The sequence below is a fragment of the Clupea harengus genome, chromosome 26 (assembly GCF_900700415.2).
Source record: "Clupea harengus chromosome 26, Ch_v2.0.2, whole genome shotgun sequence".
Classification (NCBI taxonomy): Eukaryota; Metazoa; Chordata; class Actinopteri; order Clupeiformes; family Clupeidae; genus Clupea; species Clupea harengus.
Window position 1 is genome coordinate 795,792 of NC_045177.1, and position 23,336 is coordinate 819,127.

Here is a 23,336-nt window from a genome sequence, read left to right on the forward strand (position 1 = left end):
ACACACACACACACAGTTCTCTAGTGTCTCTAGCCATGACACATCTGATTATTACACACACACACACACACACACACAGAGAGAGAGAGGGAGAGAGAGAGAGAGAGAGAGAGAGAGAGAGAGAGAGGGAGATTGAACACACACACACACAGAGAGAGAGAGAGAGAGAGAGAGAGAGAGGAGAGGGAGATTGAACACACACAAACAGAGAGAGAGAGAGAGACACACACACACACAGTTCTGTTGTAGTGTGTTAACACTGACACTAGTATCTCTAGTTTGCAGAGTGGATTCTTGAGGAGGTCTGAGAGATGTTGAACTCCTGCATCATGAATATTATAATTCCTTCTCAGGTCCAGCTGCTTCAAACTGCAGGAGGTTGATCTGGCAGCTGATGATAAAGCAGCACAGCTCTTCTCTGTGAGGGAACACTTCTGCAGCCTGGGAGAAACACAATGACACATCTGATTATTACACACACACACACACACACACCTCTACCTACACACACAACACACACCTCTACCTACACAACACACACACCTCTACCTCTACTACACACACACCTCTACCTACACAACACACACACACACACACACACCTCTACCTACACAACACAAACACCTCTACCTACACACACAACACACACCTCTACTTACACAACACAAACACCTCTACCTACACACACAACACACACCTCTACCTACACAACACAAACACACCTCTACCTACACAACACACACACCTCTACCTACACACACACACCTCTACCTACACTCACACCCACACACCTCTACCTACACAACACACACCTCTACCTAAACAACACACACACATCTACCTATACAACACAACACACACACCTCTACCTAAACACACACACACACCTCTACCTACACTCACACCCACACACCTCTACCTACACCCACACACCTCTACCTACACAACACCTCTACCTACACAACACACACACCTTTACCTACACACACACACACCTCAGGGTGAACAAACTGAGCTGAAACGGAAAATCATTGGCCCTACAACGCACACACACAACACGCATTTACCTACACAAGACACACACACACCTTTATCTACACAACACACACACCTCTACCTACACAGCACACACACACACACACTTCTACTCACACAACACATTTACCTACACAAGACACACACACACACCTCTATCTACACAACACACACACCTTTACCTACACAACCCACACACACACACCTCAGGGTGAAAAAACTGAAGCCTGATTCATACTTCAGCGTTTTCAGAGAAACGCACAGATACACAAGCTTTTTCACACCTTGCGTGCGTCGACCCATTTTTCTATCCACGCGTCAAAAATCTACACAAGCCTACACAAGCCTGCAAGGCTGTGATTGGTCTGCTGGTCTAATGACTACATCCTTTCTGGAGTCTCACATTTCCGGTTTTCATAGCATAATACCGCCATTTTTAAAAGCCAAGTTAAACCCAAGAAGAATTTGAATCATGAATAAACAAGAATAGTGTTGTGTCCGATGGAATGTGGATCAGGCCAATTTTTCTGTCCGAGCCCGCCCGCGTCTGACAGAATAGTGATCGAGCCCGACAGCCATTCAAATATATCGTCCAAACCCACCGGAGCCCGACGGAGTCAATGTCTCAACTGTTCATACTAAAAACACGTTTTTTTATGAATATCCTGCAGACTGTCTCACAAACTTATTCTTGTTGATTATGAACAAACATAACAGAAGAGGTCCGAAGATATGAGCACATTTACAACCCCTCCTTAAACACGTATAAGGACGTTCAAATGACCGCGAATTCATGGGGAGAATAGGCTACTATCCCATTTTCAGGAGACTTCACTTGCACAACAATCGGGGCATATTTGTCAAACGCCGTAAAAGATACTGCTCTGATCTATTCCCATTCCATACTGAATATTCTGTTTGGATCAAAGGTTTGTTTCGACATACCGTGACATTTCAGATGATAGAACAGTTGAAATGAATGCATGAATTGCAGGATTAAAGATGAGACGTGAAGGGTGTCCACAAATCCACATAAATTGCAACATACTACCTTCTCAGAGGCTATTGTCCGACGATAGTTATGTGGTATGCCACTGTGTTGGATACAACTTTAACTGTGATGTGTTTTTGTTTCATTTCGCAACTTATTTACTGTATAATCAACGATAGCAGGTGCCCGTTTGTAAACATTCCACATTTCATTTGCTTAAAACACACAGCAGTAGGCTACTGTCAAATCAGCTGTCACTCGGCTATTACCTGACCAATACCTTTCAAACTAGGTAATAGTATTCACAACTAATGTGTCCTTCATTCTATCAAATATGATGAAGTTTGGTATTGCACTCGTGAGGCAAGCGTGAGTAGAGTTGTGTTCGGTTATCTGGCGGTCTCTTTCTTTCTCTGCCACATCCACCCTGTAACCTGTTGCTCCATTATACATTATACATTATAGGAGCAAGACCATTATATCCTACAACACTGTATTAACATTAGATGGGGGACAAGGATGAAAATGTGACCTGGAATCATAGTGCGAACATTTTGATTGACGTCGGCGAATTAATTGCAGCGGGACAACTTACTGGACTTTTACCGGAGCAGGAAAGTGGGTGAAAGGCCAATATTGACGTTAGGATACACACGAAATACAAAGGTTGGCGATTCAGTAGGCTACAAGTGGCAAAAAAAGACAGCTGATCCACCAAAAAATCAACCTAAAAGAAAATTGACATGCTTGGTTGGTCAGTAATTAGTATAGAGAGGGCAGATAACCGAACAAAACTGTCGCTTGCCTCACGGGTGCAATAACATATGCCTTTTAATCATATTAGGTAGAATGAAGGACAAATTAGTTGTGAATATCACCGAGTTTGAAAGGTAGCCTATAGGTCAGGTAATAGAGTGACAGCTGATTTTCTTTCTGATTTGACAGTAGCCTACATCAAATGTGGAATATTTACAAACGGGCACCTGCTGTCTTGGATTATACAGTAAATAAGTTGCGAAATGAAACAAAAACACATCACAGTTAAAGTTGTATTAGGTAGTATTGATTGATATGAATGGATGACATGAAGTGGCGAAAAATTAATATGAAAGTATTTGTTCGGTGAATTAGCACGCGTTCTCTCCAAACAGAAGCAGTAAACTTTTTTTGAATGTCATCCTCTGAGAATGTAGTATGTTGCAATTTATGTGATTTCTTTGCAGATACATAAATGGTTCCCCAAGGGTTGTGCGTGTTGCAAAGCAATTCAACGCCAGAACTGTAGGTTTTATTTTGAGTGAAGAAAGCATATTTATTGCAGCGGGACAAAGGCAAAAAACGTACCGGAGCATGAAAGTGTAGTGGGCGAAAGGCTTGATGTTATGAATACATGTGTGAATACATCTTTTAATGACGGCCACAGCGCTTTAAAACGACATGTTTATAAGTTAAATTATTCGAAGGTGAAAGATAGAAGGCGAGAGAATCGCCAGGTGTACCTGTGAAGTGGAGTTAACTTGCGGCCCACACCATTGTATTACAAACACACATAGCCTACATTATGAGAAGGTACACCTGGCGATTCTCTCGCCTTTTATCTTTCACTTTTGTATGTAACTTATAAACACGTCGTTTAAAGGGGCTGTGTCTGTCCTTAAAATATGTGTCAATAAACGAACTTCTACATCATGTGAATCAGACATGTTGACTTCACTTCTAATTAAGATATTTTAAATATGAAATGTTCAATGCCTTATCATGCTGATGGCTGACCTGAGCCCTAGTATGATTTCTAAATATTTGTCGAAGACGGCCTGGCTGGTCGGGTCCAGTTGGAAGAGGTGAGGAGATATGAACATTTTTACAACCCCAATGATCTCGGTTGCCATCATTCACTGTGTGTGTGGACAAGAAGACCTGGTAGCCTAAATAAACAAACCAACGACTTCCACACACAAAGACGTCGTTCTCTAGGTCGTCTTCGACAAAAAACGTTACTCCACCTATAGTTCTGGCGGTGAATTGCTTTGCAACACGCGCAACCCTTTTAGGAACCATGAATTGAAACGACTACATTTACACAACAATTACACAACAATGTACACAACCACAGCCGCTGTTGCAGAAGTATGCCCCCGCCTTGAGCTGAAACGGAAAATCATTGGCCCTACAACACACACACACAACACGCATTTACCTACACAAGACACACACACACCTCTACCTACACAGCACACACACACACACTTCTACTCACACAACACATTTACCTACAAAAGACACACACACACCTCTATCTACACAACACACACACCTTTACCTACACAACCCACACACACACACACACCTCTATCTACACTCACACACACACAGGGCTCGAAATTGGCAGCCGCCAAGCGCCAATGGCGTGTAGATTTTTGGGCTGGCGACTAAATTGTGTCCGATGCCCCGCCACTTGGCGAGTGACATTGCGGAGTACAGCGCCCGACTACCGTGACAGTCATGGTTGAAAAAATAGCTTGCAACGCCAACACGAACAGTGCGAGAGAGTTCTAAGAATTTCTATAGAACTATAACAATTTGCACGCGAATACAAAGTTCTAATATTTTGTCCGCGAATACAAAGTTCTAACATTTTGAGCGCGAATCAAAAGTTGAAACTTACTTTACCACACGCAAGTTAACGCAGATAAACGAAAGCTAAACTTCTCGAAATAATGTGGCGATTCATTGCTGATGCATCACCTCCAGCAAAGGTAAACGTCAGTGGGCGTTAACTGGTCAGCTGTCAGCTAGAATCCAGAAGTTCGTTGTCTCTGAATGATGTTAGCAGCAGCTAAGCAGCTAGCTATCCTAGCCTGTCACCCTACTGGATCCATCATTAAGATACATTTTCTACTTCCTTGTCAGGCTGACAAGAAAATCAATTATCGATAATATGATTTTGAGCTTGTATCCACTATTGTTGTGCAATGATATCCCCTGTCCTCCCGTCTCCCGATAAGTTAAGCTTACTAATTTTAGCATGCTAGCTATCACTAGCTAGCATGGGGAGTTGCCATTAACTAGCGAGCTACAAACGTCAGCAAACAATGCTAAAATCAAATGATATGGCAGAAACCATAGACATATATACAGAAACAACGTCAATACCAGGCTGTTTAGTTACATTACAGGGAAACCAGCCATCAAGTACATGGAATTGAGTTGTATTATTGTCAACACAAGTTTTTTGTTTTTTTGTTCATTTTAGGCTCTGGGCTCTGTAAAGCGCCTTGAGACAATTGTACTGTTCTGGCGCTATATAAATGAAATTGAATTGAATTTGAATTGAATTTATAAATTATTTTAAAAAGTAAAATGAGTTGATTTCGTTTAATCCATTCTGAGAGTGATTAACAATGATAATAAAATCATAGGTAAAGGTTGTTTATGTCAAACAATGTCAGAGTAGGTCTGAAATGCCAGGTTTAATTTTGGCCGGTAAAAAATATGATTGGCTGGTAATTTTTTTCATCTACCAGCCATTTTGGCTGGTAAGCCAAAAAGTTAATTTCGAGCCCTGCACACAACACCCACACAGCTCTGTTTTAGTGTGTTAATACTCACTCTAGTATCTCTAGTTTGCACTGTGGATTCTTGAGGAGGTCTGAGAGATGTTGAACTCCTGCATCATGAATATTATTGCCTCCCAGGTTCAGCTGCTTCAAACTGCAGGAGGTTGATCTGGCAGCTGATGCTATAGCAGCACAGCTCTTCTCTGTGAGGGAACATCTATACAGCCTGGGAGAAACATAATGACACATCTGATTATTACACACACACCTCTACCTACACAACACACACCTCTACCTAAACAATACACACACATCTACCTATACAACACAACACACACACCTCTACCTACACAACACACACACCTCTACCTACACACACACACACACACACACCTCTACAACACAACACACACCTCTACCTACACACACACACCTCTACCTACACTCACACCCACACACCTCTACCTACACAACACCTCTACCTACACAACACACACACCTTTACCTACACACACACACCTCTATCTACACTCACACACACACCTTTACCTACACAACCCACACACACACACCTCAGGGTGAACAAACTGAGCTGAAACGGAAAATCATTGGCCCTACAACACACACACACAACACGCATTTACCTACACAACCCATACAGACACCTCTACCTACACAACACACACATGTACCTACACAACACACACACACACATGTACCTATACAACACACACACCTCTACCTACACAGCACACACACACACTTCTACTCACACAACACATTTACCTACACAAGACACACACACACACCTCTATCTACACAACACACACACCTTTACCTACACAACCCACACACACACCTCTATCTACACTCACACACACACAGGGCTCGAAATTGGCCCCCGCCAAGCGCCAATGGCGTGTAGATTTTTGGGCCGGCGACTAAATTGTGTTAGCAGCAGCTAAGCAGCTAGCTATCCTAGCCTGTCACCCTACTGGATCCATCATTAAGATACATTATCTACTTCCTTATCAGGCTGACAAGAAAATTAACTATCGATAAAATGATTTTGAGCTTGTATCCACTATTGTTGTGCAATGATATCCCCTGTCCTCCCATCTCCCGATGAGTTAAGCTAACTATTTTTAGCTAGCTAGCATGGGGAGTTGCCATTAACTAGCGAGCTACAAACTTCAGCCAACAATGCAAAATCAAATGATATGGCAGAAACAACGTCAATACCAGGCTGTTTAGTTACATTACAGGGAAACCAGTCATCAAGTATATGGAATTGAGTTGTATTATTGTCAACACAAGTTTTTTGTTTTATTTTTCGTTTCAGGCTCTGGGCTCTGTAAAGCGCCTTGAGACAATTGTACTGTTCTGGCGCTATATAAATAAAATTGAATCTGAAATGAGGTCTGAAATGCCAGGTTTAGTTTTGGCCGGTAAAAAATATGATTGGCTGGTAATTTTTTTCATCTACCAGCCACAACCCACACACACACACACACGCCTCTACTTATACCACACACACAAATTGAAAATGTTATTGTGCAAAGCATGCCATGAGAAATATGAAGAAGGACTGGGGTGGTTGTTTTTTGTCCTTGAGAATATAGTGTGCTGGAACAGAGTGATACTCCCTGTTCTTCTTATCTCTGTAACTCTGTTAAATAGACACTGCCTGTGACTGCTGTTCACTCTGTGTGTTTCTGATCCTTCTGCAGAAGACTAATAACTCATTACTAATAACTCCTTAAAAGACTGATCTTGCATTAGACTGGTTATTATCAGATTTCCAGCACATTTGTTTGTGTACTGAACTCTCATCTCTTGCGCCTGCGTCTACCTGCCCCATTACGTGAATTCCCTGCACTGCGTCTACCTGCCCCATTACGTAAATTCCCTGCACTCCTATCCTGCGGTGGTTGATTGGTGGTCATTTCTATCTATGTGGCAAAAACCTTGAAGGGGGGAAAAACACAGTGGAAGATTTTACCATCAGTTTCAATGTTTATGGAGAGTACAGGAAATTTGAACGCTGGTAGCAGGCCCAGTTTTCAGAAAAGAAATTAAAATGGGAAACTAGAACAGAAGAAAAGAGGAACAGACATAAAGACTTGAGTGAGGAAGTGAGACGTCAACAAAATAGAGAACAGACATGAAATAAACACCAAACGGAGCACTGCTTGGGCTACTGTAGATTTCAAGGACTGGTTAGTGGAGAAGGGAATGTCTGCAGATATCGACCATTACGATACAGAGACTTTAAATCAAGCTTTGTGTTCATTTTATGCAAGGATTCCTCTGGTCATAGTTATTCTGTTGCAAGCTACAATACCCACCAAGCTGAAATAAACTGTTTTTCATTGTAGCCTAACCGTTGCCTACTGTTATTTATGAACAGGCATGCAAATATCCTGGGGCGGGGCCTAGACCCGCCAGGGAGTCGTAACACACTGCTAAACTTATGTTTTCAATTTTACTGACGGTCAGCGGTTCCATGATTCCATTCGATTGTGTCAAATGATCTGGCGAGTGACAGAAGCACAGAGTATACTTTGACTTCAGCAGTGAAAAGGCTCTGCAGTCCGGCAGTTTTCTAGTCATAGTTTGACAAACACTACTTGATAACGTCACCTTGTATATCCTTAAAACAATCATTCAGATAATATTGTAGACGATACATATCGCACATCCCTATGTCAGATACATTATATTGCACAGTCCCACACTGAACCTGAACCTGCAGCCGCAGGCATGGGGGGTAAGTGTGCTAGCAGGGAGGCTAAAAACAATGGGTGCTAGCGCCTGTGTCTACCCACTCTATGCATCCGGGACTAGAGTTTAATCACTGCACAGCTCTAAACGATAGCAAGGTTAATGCTTTCAGTCTGTGTGATTGCTCAACAGGTTTTTTATTTAATTTATGGTGGACAAACATTTCTGACTTTAAAGTTGACAGAAGTGTGGTGAGAAGTATTTAAAGCATATTTAAATATTTTTTGACAAACATGAACAACTTTACTCACATGCTCATTGGTGCTATTCACCACGCCTTCAATCTGACATGAGCTGTCCTGACTGAACTGGTGACAGCCTAGTGAACCTCAGGATGGTAACATACTATGTTACATTATTTTAGGCTACATTGTTAAACAGAATTTTTTTCAATCATATGATCTTGAGAAAAAGCCTGGTAAATTAATAGTTAAATTACACTAAAACTCAGCAATATCAATTACAGACGGAAAAGAACTCCTCAAGTGCAAAGAAGATGTCCGCGAGTATTCTGAGCTTGTTTGGATCAACTAGAGTTTACCAACATGCAGTGCATCCAGTGATTTCGACTGGTCTGTGAAGCCATAATCCACTACAATTTTGCAGACACCTCCTGGATGAACAACGTTCAAGCTGCAGTAATCATCCACTTTCTCTGTGTTCTGTCTGTCTTGCATGTGGTTTGTCTCACAGGGTGTGTGGAAAACTCCCTGCTGGACTGTGAGCTTACGTCACTCTTTGGACTGAGGCTTTGCGCTCGCGCATGAACTTTCCACTTCCTTTTCGTGCTAGCCGCCAACACGAGTGGACGTGCTTACAATTTATTATGCTAGCATAAAGTTAGAATTGTGTTGCCGTGTGCGTTGCTGATAATGTAAGTGCATCATTTTATGTTCCTGCTAGCATTACTTTCCTCATATTTATGTTGATTTACACTAGTGGTTTAATACTAGTAATTTCCTCGCATATGTTTGCATCAACCTGTACTAGCCTGTCTACTACACTGTAATTGTTATGATCGCGGTGGTAGCTAGAGTTTAGACTCCCAGCCAATGCCTGTCTTCGCCATTTGTGGTCTTAGATCGCCATCTTGTGGTATATTAATGTAACGGCATTGTAATTCCAGTGTTTCTGATACACTTGGGTGATTGGTATTAATATTATTATTATTATTATTATTATTATTTCAGTTGTTTGCATAGCAATTATGTATATTGCATAATAGTGAATTATATATTATAAATGTATTAGATTATGCATATAAATGTATTATATTATGCATATATTTATGTATATTGGTACAGATTACTACATATGTATATTCATTCTGTATTCTGTATTTCTTTACTCTACAGATAACCACACACCTCACGAATACATACTTTAATTTATGCTAATTCTACTGCAAGCACTCAATGCACTCTATCAACCGGCTGGAGTTCAAACGCCAATAAATCTGTTGTACTACATCTGAAGGTGTGGCTACTCTCTGGAGCACATAGTCAGTTAAGGACAAATCAGCTAGTAACGCACACGGACTTCTCAGGGTGGCTGGTATGATGCACATAGCTGAAGACATTTTCAATCATCGGTGGGAAGGTGTTTGATTACTTGTGATCTACTGAGTGTTTAATAATAGGATACACAACATGATCTCAAGCTGGGACACTATAATGTGAATTTTGATGTAGCCTACCTTCTCCTAAATGGTGAGTTTTTAAATAATTAATTTCAAAACCTCAAACCTATTAATGAATTGGTCTCGAAAATGTGTAAATTGATTACAGTTTTTTCCAATCATTTTCACTCTTGTCTCAATACCATTTCCAAACTCTTCGCACAGTGGTGTCACATCCGCGCACAGTCGCCAGTCCGCTAGAGGGCGACACTTATCCTAGAGCACATAGCACTAACCATTTCTTCTACACTGGGCTACACCTGCGGTGATCACCACTTCCTACTTAAGCACTGGGTGCCCTTTCCTCTTCACTCTGTCATGGAGTTTCGTGAGTACACCTTCTCTTGTTCCTTCTTCTCTCAGGAAGACTTTGTTTGTGGGCCTTGACCCCGTTTGTGTAATGCTAATGTTATCGCGGGTTAGCTTAGCATAAGATGACTGATTTGGCGGTTGGGGTTAGTCCAACAACACATGGTTTTAAGCCGATACGAGTTAATGAGACAGTGGGGGAGGGAGCAGTAGAGGAATGACAAACTGTTTGTTTGACAACGGAGGAGGAAGCAGAGTTAACTAAGGTGGGGTAGCTCCTGTTGAACACCTAAAGGTTCACATCGACCTTACCAAAGACAATATGCGCTAAGAAGGGAGGCTATAGAAGGCATAGTTCCTGTGTTCAAAACGCTAAAAGATAAAGGAGTGATAATACCATGCCCAGACTCCCCATGTAACACACCCATTTTACCTGTCAAAAAGGCTCCACCCTGGCCAATGGAACACAAGCAGTGAATTGGCCTGTCATTCCAAGAGCCCCCATTGTGCCTGACCCCAGCACTCTGCTCAATGAAATACCCAACAATGCAACTCATTTTTCTGTGATTAACATTTTAAGGTTAAACCCGAGTGCCAGTTCTGCCAGTGCCAGACTTGTTCTGCAATCTGCATGACATAACAGAGAGATCACATTTTGATCCCTTCCCTTCACGAAGTACACATGCTCTCATGCAAATGACTGTAATAACAGAGGACAGATCTGTACATACAGACAGCTGATGAGCACGAGAAAGCAGGAGAGAGAAAAACAGACACTAAAGTTTTTAAGAATTGCTATTGAAATTCAGCTGTTGGGCCTTTCTGATACGCCCGTGTTGAACAGAGAATTACCTGACTCACTGTAGGCATGGTATGGGGTGTGCTGAGCAGTTAGCTTGATCAGGCCCACCTGAGAGCTGATTTTAAGTGTGGAGGAAAGGGAACTTGGGAGATTGTGTGACGTTGGAGAGTTTATACTGCCACTTTGAATGGCTGGTGGTTGTTAGAGCTGCCACCAATACAAATATCCAGCAAGTGCAGGGACTGAAAATGTGAGTGCATCTCAGACAGTGTGATGGGGATAGGAACGCCACACTAACTGCTTCTTCAATACTCGTCCTGGTATAGGCCTATTGATTAATCCATTTCTGACATGACACATTTTATATTGTCTTTGCCAGTTAATTTTTAGGACTGTTTCTTGTAAGCAGATATTAATGTGAGGGGCGCATCTTATCAGGGAGGTCTGTCGTGCTGCATGGTGCATTTTGAAGTGGTGTTTTACGTGTTTCTTTATTGACTTGCTGGACATTTGCAGTGGTTTTAAATGGGCTGTGTGGGCTAGCCTATCTTTTGAGTGTAGTGTAAGATTCATGATCAAGCAGCTGCTGTGACCACCAAAAGTTGGCCAGCAGAATATCCAAAATGGTAATCTTATCATGGTAACAAAGGAAAGGTCCCCACACTGGATTTGCACAGACACCTGGGGTCAGGAAGCAAACTGAGATGTGAGTGACTGCAATTAATCATAGTATGGGAATGAGATGGTTCTCAATGTCCTACCCCCAGTCAGAGAAACCTGATTATCATACAGAACAGCAAAAGGTTGCCAGACCTATTTGCATTTGAAGCCTAGCTGATTTACATTAGAAGCCTAGGAGGTGTCTTAAAACAGTATATATGGCTAGAATTGGTGTAAGGTCTGTGTTCTGTCCGTGTCTAATTTCTGTGTTTGTCTCCCTTGTGTGGTCACATGTTTGTTCCCATGTCTAGTCCTCGTGCTTCCTTGTTCCCGCCATGTGCTTTCCCTATGTTTGTTTGTCTATGCCATGTGCCCTCTTGTTGTTGTCCGTGTCTCCACCCCTCACCTGTTCCCAATCTCCCGGGTTGTGTGTGTCATTGGTTTCACCTGTGTCCTGTTATTCCCCTTGTTTAGTCCACCTGTGTCTTTGTCTGCCCCACCTTGATTGTTCTCACCTGTCCCTCGTTATCTGTTGCCTGTGTGTATATATAGTCCTTGTTTTCTTGTTCCTCGTTGTGTCTTCGTAAATTGTGTTTCATGGTATGTTCCTTGTTTTTCCACTGCTCCTCGTGTGTTCCTAGCGTTTAGCGCTTCCGCCTTGTTCAAGTGATTACTCGTGCTTCTGACCTCTGCCTGCCCTACAACTATTCTCCTGCCTATTCCCTGTTTGGATTTGTTTGCCTACTTTTGGACTGCCTACCTGTGTACCGAACCCTGCTAGTAAACGTTTATTCTTCTGAATCTACCCCTGTGCTGAGTCGTGCGATTGAGTTCTGCACAACACCCACCAATCGTAACAGTACGAAGACACCAAAGATGGACTCAGCCGACTCGGTGCTTGCGACACGTGCAAATATGCAACAACAATACACCTCAATCCACCTCGTTATGAGGGGAATGGCGGAGCGAACGGCAAGTTCCCTGAAGTTCTGGAGGCTGCTGTCGGGGCAATTCCAGCAGCTCCTGGATCGTTGGGATTCCCTCGCTGCACCTCCCTCTCCAGCTCCGGTTCCATGCCGCCTGGATTCCGGCTCCAGGGTTTCAGCTTCACTCACCAATACTGCTCTGGCTTCAGCTCCGACTCCACGTCTCCTGCCTCCCGCCTTCAGGACAGCCGCAGCCGCCCTAGGAAGAGCTTCTGACGCTGTCAACCTCGAAGCAGCCTCTGGTACCAATGCCACCATCAGAGCGGTCTCTGACGCCGTCAACGCAGCCTTTGGAGCTTCCACCCTTGAAGCAATCTCCGCCGCCCTCGAAGCTGCCTTTGCAGCATTGGAAAGATTTTCTGTCACACCCAAAGAAGCTTCTGGCGCTGCCTTGCTCGATGCAGCTTCTGCTGCCATCGATGCAGCCTCTGCCACCCTCGAAGCAGCCTCTGATGCTGCCGCCTCCGAGGTCGTCTCTGCTGCCCCAGAGGTAGCCTTCGTCGCTACCACTCCCAAAGCAGCCTCTGCCTCCCCCGAAGCAGCCTCTGATGCTGCCACCCCCGAAGCAGCCTCTGACGCTGCCGCCCCAGAAGCAGCCTCTGACGCTGCCGCCCCCGACGTAGCCTCTGTCGCTACCACCCCAGAAGCTACCTCTGATGCCCCCGATGTAGCCTCTGTCGCTACCACTCCCAAAGCAGCCTTTGATGCTGTCAACCCCGAAGCAGCCTCTGACGCTGCTGCCCCAGAAGCAGCCTCTGACGCTGCCGCCCCCGACGTAGCCTCTGTCGCTACCACCCCAGAAGCAGTCTTTGATGCCACTGACGTAGCCTCCGTCGCTACCGCTCTCGAAGCACCCACTGCTGCCCCCGACGTAGCCTCTGTTGCTACCAACCCCGAAGCAGCCTCTGTCGCTGCTGTCCCTGAAGCGGTCTCTGACGAAATTGCTGATGGTGACGCCACTGAGGCCTACGCCACAGCAGAACCAGCCGCCGCAGATCAAGCCGTCGCTCACCCTGCAGACCCAGCCGTCGCTCACCCTGCAGACCCAGCCGTCGCTGACCCAGCAGACCCAGCCGAAGCGCACCCAGCTTGTACGTACCCTACAGCCAGCGCTGCCGACCCGGACCCCGCAGCCACCGCTGCCGACCCGGACCCCGCAGCCACCGCTGCCGACCCGGACCCCGCAGCTGACCCGGACCCTGCTGCCACAGCTGCCAACCAAGATCCTCCAGCATCCGTTTCCGATGCAGGCCCAGCAGCACCCTCTGCCGAGACCGGTCCAGCAGCACCTTTTGATGGCGTCGCTGCTGAGGGCTCTGCTGTTCCAAGCGCCCCTGGCCGGAGCGCCCCTGTCCCGAGCGCCCCTGTCCCGAGCGCCCCTGTCCCCAGCGTCCCAGGCGCCCCTGTCCCGAGCGTCCCAGGCGCCCCTGTCCCGAGCGTCCCAGGCTCCCCTGTCCCGAGGGTCTCAGGCGCCCCGGTCCCGAGCGTCCCAGGCTCCCCTGTCCCGAGCGCCTCAGGCGTCCCGGTCCCGAGCGTCTCCGGCGTCCCTGTCCAAGGTGTCCATGCGCCGGGCCCAGGCGCTCCGGACCCTGTCTCCAGTGTTCCTGGGTTCCCTGTCCCAGCTGCAGCAGACCCAGGGTTCGGTGCCGCCAGCCCTAATGAACCAGCGAGTCCAGGTGCCACGTCTACCCCAGCCACTGGCCCTGCAACCCCAAACACCAATCGATATCGCTGGCATCTATTTGTTGTTAGGGTTGTTGTTGTGTTTATTGTTGGTCTGTTTGGCCGGTCGCCAAAGACTCTGCCCCTGTTTGGCCACCCACCCGGCCGGTCGCCAAAGACTCTGCCCCTGTTTGGCCATCCACCCGGTCGGTCGTCAAAGACTCTGCCTCTGTTTGGCCATCCACCCGGTCGGCCGCCAAAGACTCTGCCCCTGTTTGGCCACCCACACGGCCAGCCACCAGACATTCTGCCCTTGCTTGGCCGTCCACCCGGTCAGCCACCAGACCCTTCTTTCCAGCCTTCTGTCTGGCCCGGCCTGCCCGCCTGCCTTGCTCTGGACCCCCTCCACCCACCCTAGGTGGATTTGATCTGTTTGTTTGTGTGTTTTTGGGCTGTCTGGTCCGGTCTGCCAGCCTGCCTTGCTCTGGACCCCCTCCACCCACCCTAGGTGGATTTGATCTGTTTGTGTGTTTTTGGGCTGTCTGGTCCGGTCTGCCCGCCTGCCTTGCTCTGGACCCCCTCCACCCACCCTAGGTGGATTTGATCTGTTTGTGTTTAGGGCCGTCTGGAATCCGGCCCTTAGAGGGGGGGTACTGTAAGGTCTGTGTTCTGTCTGTGTCTAATTTCTGTGTTTGTCTCCCTTGTGTGGTCACATGTTTGTTCCCATGTCTAGTCCTCGTGCTTCCTTGTTCCCGCCATGTGCTTTCCCTATGTTTGTTTGTCTATGCCATGTGCCCTCTTGTTGTTGTCCGTGTCTCCACCCCTCACCTGTTCCCAATCTCCCGGGTTGTGTGTGTCATTGGTTTCACCTGTGTCCTGTTATTCCCCTTGTTTAGTCCACCTGTGTCATTTACATTTACATTTACATTTTAGTCATTTAGCAGACGCTTTTGTCCAAAGCGACGTACAAGGGAGAGAACAGTCAAGCTAAGAGCAATAAAAAAAGCATGGTGTAACAATAAATACTACTTTACATGAGAATTAGAAAAACAACAACCTAGAAAAGAGGAAAAAGAAGTGCAGGAATGTAACTGCTGAAGTGCAAGTTAAGCGCTAGTCAGGTGCCAGTTAGGAGGGGAGGTGCTCTCTGAAGAGTTGGGTCTTCAAAAGCTTCTTGAAGGTAGAGAGGTGTCTTTGTCTGCCCCGCCTTGATTGTTCTCACCTGTCCCTCGTTATCTGTTGCCTGTGTGTATATATAGTCCTTGTTTTCTTGTTCCTCGTTGTGTCTTCGTAAATTGTGTTTCATGGTATGTTCTTTGTTTTTCCACTGCTCCTCGTGTGTTCCTAGCGTTTAGCGCTTCCGCCTTGTTCAAGTGATTACTCGTGCTTCTGACCTCTGCCTGCCCTACAACTATTCTCCTGCCTATTCCCTGTTTGGATTTGTTTGCCTACTTTTGGACTGCCTACCTGTGTACCGAACCCTGCTAGTAAACGTTTATTCTTCTGAATCTACCCCTGTGCTGAGTCGTGCGATTGAGTTCTGCACAACACCCACCAATCGTAACAATTGGAGATGCTGGTTGTTCGGACCTACACCGCTGAATCCGGAGTATGTTCCACGTGCTACTGGTTACTTCGTTACTTCGTTACTGCATCAAAAACAAAGAAACTTCCTTCTGTCTTTTGAGTGTAGTAACTTTTAAAGACGCTGAGTGGTGTATTCCATTGCAGCTAATTGGTCCATCTCCTGCAGACAGAGGGTCTTGCTAATAAAATTTATTAAGTGAATAATTACCACCATTTCATTCGATGTGCTTGCAACCTCTGGTTTGATTGAAAGAAACGGCTGCTAACATTTTAATCAGTGGTAGCCTCACGCAGGTTTATTACATGACACATAACTGACCTTAGTATCTCCAGCTTGCACTGTGGATCTCTTAGTCCGTCACAGAGCAGCTCCACTCCTTCGTCCTTCAAGAGATGATTCCAACTCATGTCCAGATCTCTCAGATGGGAAGGTGTCCCTTGCATCACTGATGCCATCATTTCACAGCTTGCTTTGGAGAGGTCACACTCCATTAGCCTGTTTAAAAAACATTATGTATGTATGTAATAATAGATATGCACACATTTTAAACTATTCAGCATTGACACTGATTCAGCCTGTTTAGAAATGAAGATTAAACATTATATTGTCGAGGTATCTAAGTTGCATATACAATTATAACCCTTTTATTCATGGTCATACACAGTTAAAAAAACTCAGTATTTATAAAATAAGCATCTCTCAGCCAGTATGTCAGAATACATTTCCAAAATGGTCCCAAGTTGTGTCATTGTTGTTAACAAGGCTTTACTCCCAGAACCCACCCTTAACTGTACTCACTGAACTCTCCTAGAGACTTTCACTACAGGAAGCATTCTGCGGAGCCCTTCGTCTGATCTCAGGTATTTCTTCAGATCAAACTCATCCAAGTCTTCAGCTGACATCAGCAGCAGATAAGCCAAAGCTGAACACTGGGCTGGAGTCAGATTCTTCTCCTTATCTGCTGAGTTTCTGTACCTGGGTGACATTTCAAAAACAATATTCATAATCTTAGTGATACTTAAAAAGCTTCTTATTATTAGCCTCTTATTTAAAAAGACAATGCACCTCTCTACTTCCAAAACGAAGTCCAGAACAATAGAGCAATACAAATGACAAGAATCAGCAGTAAATAGCATCAATACCGGCAAACATCAATTTATTTCCTATTCACTCCAGGTGAAATACAATCATTGTAGTGTTGTGGACACTTAGATAATACATTTGACAGTTGACAACATAATTTGAGGACTATTCCTTCATCTGGGGAACATAATGGCACAGACTTGATGATTTGAATGCATTTATGATCTTTTCCTTACCAAAAACAGTTACAGTACATGTAGGAAAACCAATATGTTTAAAACAGTGACCCCCCAATAACTGAGCCCTGCAAAGGGCTTTTATTAGTATGTACTCTTTCGGAATCAAACCTATGACATGGGTGTGGTTGACACCATGTTCTACTAATTGTGTTATTTCTTTGAATCTGAAATGGTCTGTATTAATTACCTGTTGATCTCCTCAACCAGTGACTTGTCCCCTAACTCATTCAAACAGTAGAAGAGGTTGATGGTCCTTTCTGGTGAGATATCCTCCCTGATCTTCTCTTTGATGTATTGAACTGTTTTCTCGATGCTCACTTCTCTGATAGCTAACTGTGGCAGGACCTCCTTCAGGGGAGATCGGATTTCAGGCTCCAACATTGGAGCCAGGCCGAGGAGGAAACGAACAAAAAGATCAAAATGTCCATTCTGGCTCTGCAGGGCCTTATCCACTGCCATCTTGAAAAGGTCAAACCTTGAGTGAGAGAATCTCCAGCTGATCTTCTCTTTCCAGTTCTTTGGAAAAGGATTTGCCCTAAGAACTCCTTCATGAAGAACATAAAGAGCTGCCAAGAATTCCTGTACACTGAGGTGTACAAAGCTGAAAATGTCTACTCCAATTCCATCACCCTCCAAGTTGAAGATCTGTGTACAAACTCCAGCCTGCAGAGCTCCAAAATCGACATCGATGTTACACTCTTCCAAGTCGTTCTTATAGAAGATCAGGGTACCTTTCTCCAGATGTTTGAATGCCAGTTTCCCAAGTTGAACAAGGAAATCCCCTTTTTCCTTTGCACTCATCTTCTTGTCCTTGTCCAGGCATTTGTCATTCATTATTCTTATCTGATTGACACTATACCATGTGTACAATGCCGTCAACGTTTTGGCTGATTTTTTTTTGCTCTGATCTTCCAGTATTTTCTCCATCACATTGGCTATAATACGACAGAATACTGGTATGTGACACATGATGTGGAGGCTTCTATTCTCCTTGATATGATCAATGATTCTCTTGGCCTTCTCTGGATTCTTTATGTATTTCTCAAAGAACTCAATTTTCTGGAGGTCATTGAATCCTCGAATCTCTGTCAGCAAGTATGAGCATTCTTCTGGGATCTGACTGGCTGCTGCTGGTCTGGTTGTAACCCAGAGGAGTGCAGAGGACAGTAGCCTACCTTTAATGAGACTTGTTATGAGCATGTCTACTGATGACTTTTCTTCCAGCTTACAAATCCACTTGCCAAAGTCCAGCTTGAGTCTACTTTCATCCAAACCGTCAAGGACAAAAAGAACTTTGCATTTACTCAAGCCAAGGACGTTTTCCAGATCTTCAAGGTTTGGATAGAATAACTGAAGAAGATGAAGAAGGTTGAATTCACCTTTCATCAAGTTCAACTCCCGAAATGGAAGAACAAAAACAAAGTCTATATCTTGATTTGCTTCTTCATTAACCCAGTCCATGACAAACTTCTGCACTGCAAGAGTTTTCCCCACGCCAGCAACTCCCATAGTCAAAACATTTGTGGCAGACCCGTCTGTGAACATGTTTGCCAACTTGACTTGTTTATCCTCAGAGCTTGGTCCTCTCCCAATCTGGCTCATGTTAATTGTGGATACTTCATGAGTTTTGTTGACTCCACCTGTGCGGCCCTCTACAATGTTAAGCTCAGTGTAGATATCTTGTACAGACTGTTGATTTACAAAAGAAAACCTTTTCTTCAGGTGCTCCCGAAGCTTCAATTTTAGTGATGTTTTCTTCTTTTTAACCTCCTCTGCTGCCTTGTCATCTGAAGACAACAAAATTCTGATGTAATATGGTGAAATGAGGAAATAACTGGTTGTTTATATTTCATATGACACCTTAATCTTAGATTAAGCTCAGTCAGACAGAGGGAGGAGAGAGTTGGAGAGAGGGGGGGTCAGAGAGAGAGAGTGAGAGAGATGAAAGGAAGAGAGAGGGGGAGAGTGGCACAGAGAAAGATAGAGAGAACGAAGAGACAGATAGATACCCAGTCAGACAGAGGGAGGAGACAGAAAGAGGGGATGAATGAGAGAGAAAAAGAGGTGGGAAAGAAAAGGAGACAGAGATTAAATGAAACAGAAAGAGTCCCAGAGAAAGTCAGCAGAGAGAAAGTCAGAGAGAGAGAGAGAGAGAGTGTTAGCAGAAACAGATACGATGAATACATGTAATTCCTCCTACATACACAGATGCCTCATCAGAGACTATGAGCTACACACTCACATTCTTCCAGATCTTTCTCCAAGTCTATGGCCGACTGGTTTTGGTTAATCTCCTTCAAGATGGTCAACATGTTGTCCCCAGCTTCCGTGCTGTACACCTGCACCAGCAAGTCCACAGTGTCATCTCTGTCGGCCTTCTCCAGCTGTCCCCATGGGATTTTGTCATCCTGGTCCCGAAGGCGGTGCTTGGACGTCTTGAAATCGGCATCCGTGAGGTTGCCCAGAGTGTTCCTCAGCACTCTCTTCACTTCCCTCAGGGCTGCGGGAAAGAGAGAGAAAAAGAGGTGAGAAAGAAAAGGAGGAATCAGAGATTAAATGAAACAGAAAGAGTCCCAGAGAAAGTCAGCAGAGAGAAAGTCAAAGAGAGAGAGAGAGTGTTAGCAGAAACAGATACGATGAATACATGTGATTCTTCCAACATATACAGGTGCCTCATCAGAGACTATGAGCTACACACTTACATTCTTCCAGATCGTTCTCCATGGCCAACTGGTTGTGGTTCATCTTCTTCAAGATGGTCAACATGACGTCCCCAGCTTTCATGCAGTACATCTCTACCATCAAGTCCACAGTGTCGTTTATGTCGGCCTTCTCCAGTTTTCCCCATGGGATTTGGCCCTGGTCCCGAAGGAGGTGCTTGAACCTCTTAAAATCGGCCCCTGTGAGGTTGCCCAGAGTGTTCCTCAGCTCTTCCCTCAGGGCTGCAGTCATTGTGGGGTCCAGATTATTAGTCCACTACGAACTGGATGCTTGGGGTCAGGCTGGGACAGCTGTCAAAAAGGCCAGATGTTGGGGGGATAGTTCATGTTCCAAACCAAAGACATTTTTCTTTCATGAGAAACATTGAATAATGAATTTTCACAATGAAATTCTACTCTCCCTCTCTCTATTTGTGTGTGTTTGTCTCTGTGTGTGTTTGTGAGTGTGTGTGTTTATGTATGTCTCTGTGTGTGTTTGTGAGTGTGTGTGTTTATGTACATGTTAAATAAAAGGTGATAGTACACAATGCCTGATTATGGAGGATTTGCATTTGCTCTTGAGCGTAATCTTATCACGTGATTTTTGGCAGCTTTTCAAAAATAAAAAAAAGTGTGTCTTACGATTTGCAACACAACTTGCTTTCAAGAAACCGTAAGCTGTGGCTGTTCTAACACAAGCATCCAGTAGGTGGCAGTGTTTCATTGGCCAGGAACATTATAGGGGTCATGCAGTTCTGTTTTCCTCAATGCAAGATGAGGGGAAGAGAAGCCCTTTTGTTTTTAGCTTTACTTGTAACTGTAATATGTGGCCCAATAAAACTAAAACTGTCCTTTTGTTGAGCCACTCTTTGGTTTATTTGTCATGGGTTCAAGGAAACACTGTTCCCACCTGGTTTACTTGTAACTGTAATATGTGTGTTGGGTTCAAGGAAACACTGTTGTCTGGGACACCATAGTCTGTGTTGGAGAATGAATGTAATATTTGTGCCCAAGCATCTTAATATCTGAACCGTCTCTGGTTGAGCTCAGCACCAACGCAAGCATCTTAATATCTGAACCGTCTCTGGTTGAGCTCAGCACCAACGCAAGCATCTTAATATCTGAACCGTCTCTGGTTGAGCTCATCACCAGCTGTCACCAAAAGAGAGTAGAGATGCCGTATCTGTGTTGTCAGATTGTGAGACTGTGTTTTCTCCTGTTATGTCTGTCTGAAAAATGCCATTTTAGTGTCAGAATGTTAGGAAGATATGTGGCTTGTGAAAAATGGGTCCAGTATTTACAGCAGTGACTATGGAGAGATCCATAATAATCTGTGCTCACGTGAACCATCTCAGTTCTAAACCGTGTCTAGTACAATGAGTCCAGCCATGTCTGTGAACCATTCGCCTACAATTTGTATCTTTTGATACAGTTTTCCTCTGTGTATTTCCCGCCACAAAACAGCTCAGAAAGTAGCTACCTGCTAATATGTTTATGAAAAATAAATACCTGGTTTCATCCAAGGCATTTGCAGTAGTGTTTATTGTAGGTTAGGTGAATAAAGGTATACGTGTTTAATGACAGATTATATTCACACAGGGTTATAATTACAACGGTATACTATATCAGTGTTTCTTAACTGGTGGGTCCCGACCCAAAACTGGGTCCCGGAGGTGTCCTGAGTGGGTCGCGGAGGGATGGTGTAAAATAAAAAAAAACAACGCATTCTTTTCATGTTTTTTTCGCAACCGCGTAACGTTGACCCCATCCACAGAGACTAGGCTACCTAGGCCTACTAGTTGACCCAAAACCTTTATTTTGATATCAGGTCCATGCATCTTGTAGTCATGGAAATAGAATGTTGGTTGCACAGCACTTGCAGTTGTTATATCACTCGGAAGTTCGCTGGCTGTCTAGAGGAAACATTTTGATTCGGTTTTACGAATTGAAAGAAGAAATAGCAGCTTACCTCTCCGAGACTAACTCGCTTTATGCTGAGCTGTTTGACAGTAAGAACTGGCTGGCCCACGTTGCCTATCTTGTTGATGTGTTCGAGCACCTAAACACACTGGGCCTCATTCTCGAACATTTTCTGAAGTTTCTTCTGAAATGTTTCTTACATGCTTCGGAAAAACAACGTAAGGAAAAGACATCCGCCAAATTCATGAACGCTTGAAAATGTATTCCTACGCAGCAGAAGTGTTCTAAGCTGTGCTCCACCGGAAGAGTTTTCTTAAATTGAAAGCGCGTTCTCGTGCTCCTGAATTTGCATACAAACACGCCCCGCCAGCTCCTTATAAGGGCACGCACGCAACCGTAGTGACGTGTGCTGTCGGAATCTACCGAGTCCACACGAAAGCAACTCGTAAGCGAGTCATGTCAAAGCGGAAAGTGAGCACAAGTAAACGCAGATCTAACTTACCGGTGCAGAGGTGGAGGTAGCCTACTGACTGTTGCAGGATGTAGATGTGTCCATTCTATTCCACTATGGCTATTTTAACGCGATTGAGTTGAGTGCTTATTCATTTATTCACTTACATTTGCAGTGTTCGTGTACATTCACATTTACATTTAGTCATTTAGCAAACGCCTTTGTCCAAAGCGACGTACAAGGGAGAGAACAGTCAAGCTACGAGCAATGGAGACCTAGTGTAACAATAAATACTACTTTACATAAGAAATAGAACAACGAAATAGAAAATAAAAAAGAAGTGCAGGAATGTAACTTCTGTAAGTGCAAGTTAAGCACTAGTCGAAGTGCCAGTTAGGAAGGGAGGTGCTCTCTGAAGAGTTGGGTCTTCAAAAGCTTCTTAAAGGTAGAGAGGGACGCCCCTGCTCTGGTAGTGCTAGGCAGTTCGTTCCACCAACGTGAAACTACAAATGAAAATAGTCTGGATTGCCGTACTTGCACAGACGGCAGTGCCAAATGACGCTCACTAGACGAGCGCAGCATTCTGGTGTAGTCCTTTTATTTATTTAATGACATCAGTAGATCATCGCAGAATCATGACTATACATGTGAAACGTAATTGTTATGATACAAATATTCTCGTATTTATTATCATTATAATTATTTTAATCCGAGGATGTCTGTAGAGTTGACGCAATCACCAACAATTTCTCACAAATTCATTAACAGTTCTAACACGGAGAGTTTTCTTAAATGCGATTCCTCAAAAAACCACTAGATGGCCCACGGGGCCATCTTGTGGTTTTTTAAGGAATCGCATTTGAGAAAACTCTGGCCGAGTTACGACTGCTAT

The 23,336-nt window shown here is 44.4% G+C and overlaps 3 protein-coding genes across 8 annotated transcripts in view; 1 reads left to right on the plus strand and 2 right to left on the minus strand.

Annotated features, from left to right (window-relative positions):
- Nucleotides 1-23,336, plus strand: part of LOC122128889 — a 237,446-nt gene that overhangs the window by 167,819 nt on the left and 46,291 nt on the right. The window lies entirely within an intron of this gene.
- Nucleotides 5,627-17,974, minus strand: LOC105900444 (NLR family CARD domain-containing protein 3-like). 3 transcript variants are annotated; one of them, XR_004163299.2, is made up of 3 exons: nt 17,562-17,974; nt 16,371-17,027; nt 5,627-5,809 (listed from the first exon to the last, which is right to left on the minus strand). XR_004163299.2 is itself a non-coding variant. In XM_031563769.1 (2 exons), the coding sequence occupies exons 1-2, from the start codon at nt 17,831-17,833 to the stop codon at nt 16,847-16,849; spliced, it is 453 nt and encodes a 150-aa protein (XP_031419629.1). In that variant the 5' UTR covers nt 17,834-17,974; the 3' UTR covers nt 16,036-16,846. The 3 variants fall into 3 exon arrangements, 1 of the variants encoding a protein (XP_031419629.1); XR_004163300.1 differs by lacking the exon at nt 5,627-5,809 and adding an exon at nt 7,555-7,671; XM_031563769.1 differs by lacking the exon at nt 5,627-5,809 and having other exon boundaries at nt 16,036-17,027.
- On the minus strand, nt 19,578-20,490 carry LOC122128890 (NACHT, LRR and PYD domains-containing protein 6-like). The gene is made up of 2 exons (XM_042703921.1): nt 20,077-20,490; nt 19,578-19,874 (listed from the first exon to the last, which is right to left on the minus strand). Exons 1-2 carry the CDS (start codon nt 20,324-20,326, stop codon nt 19,591-19,593), a joined length of 534 nt encoding a protein of 177 aa, XP_042559855.1. The 5' UTR covers nt 20,327-20,490; the 3' UTR covers nt 19,578-19,590.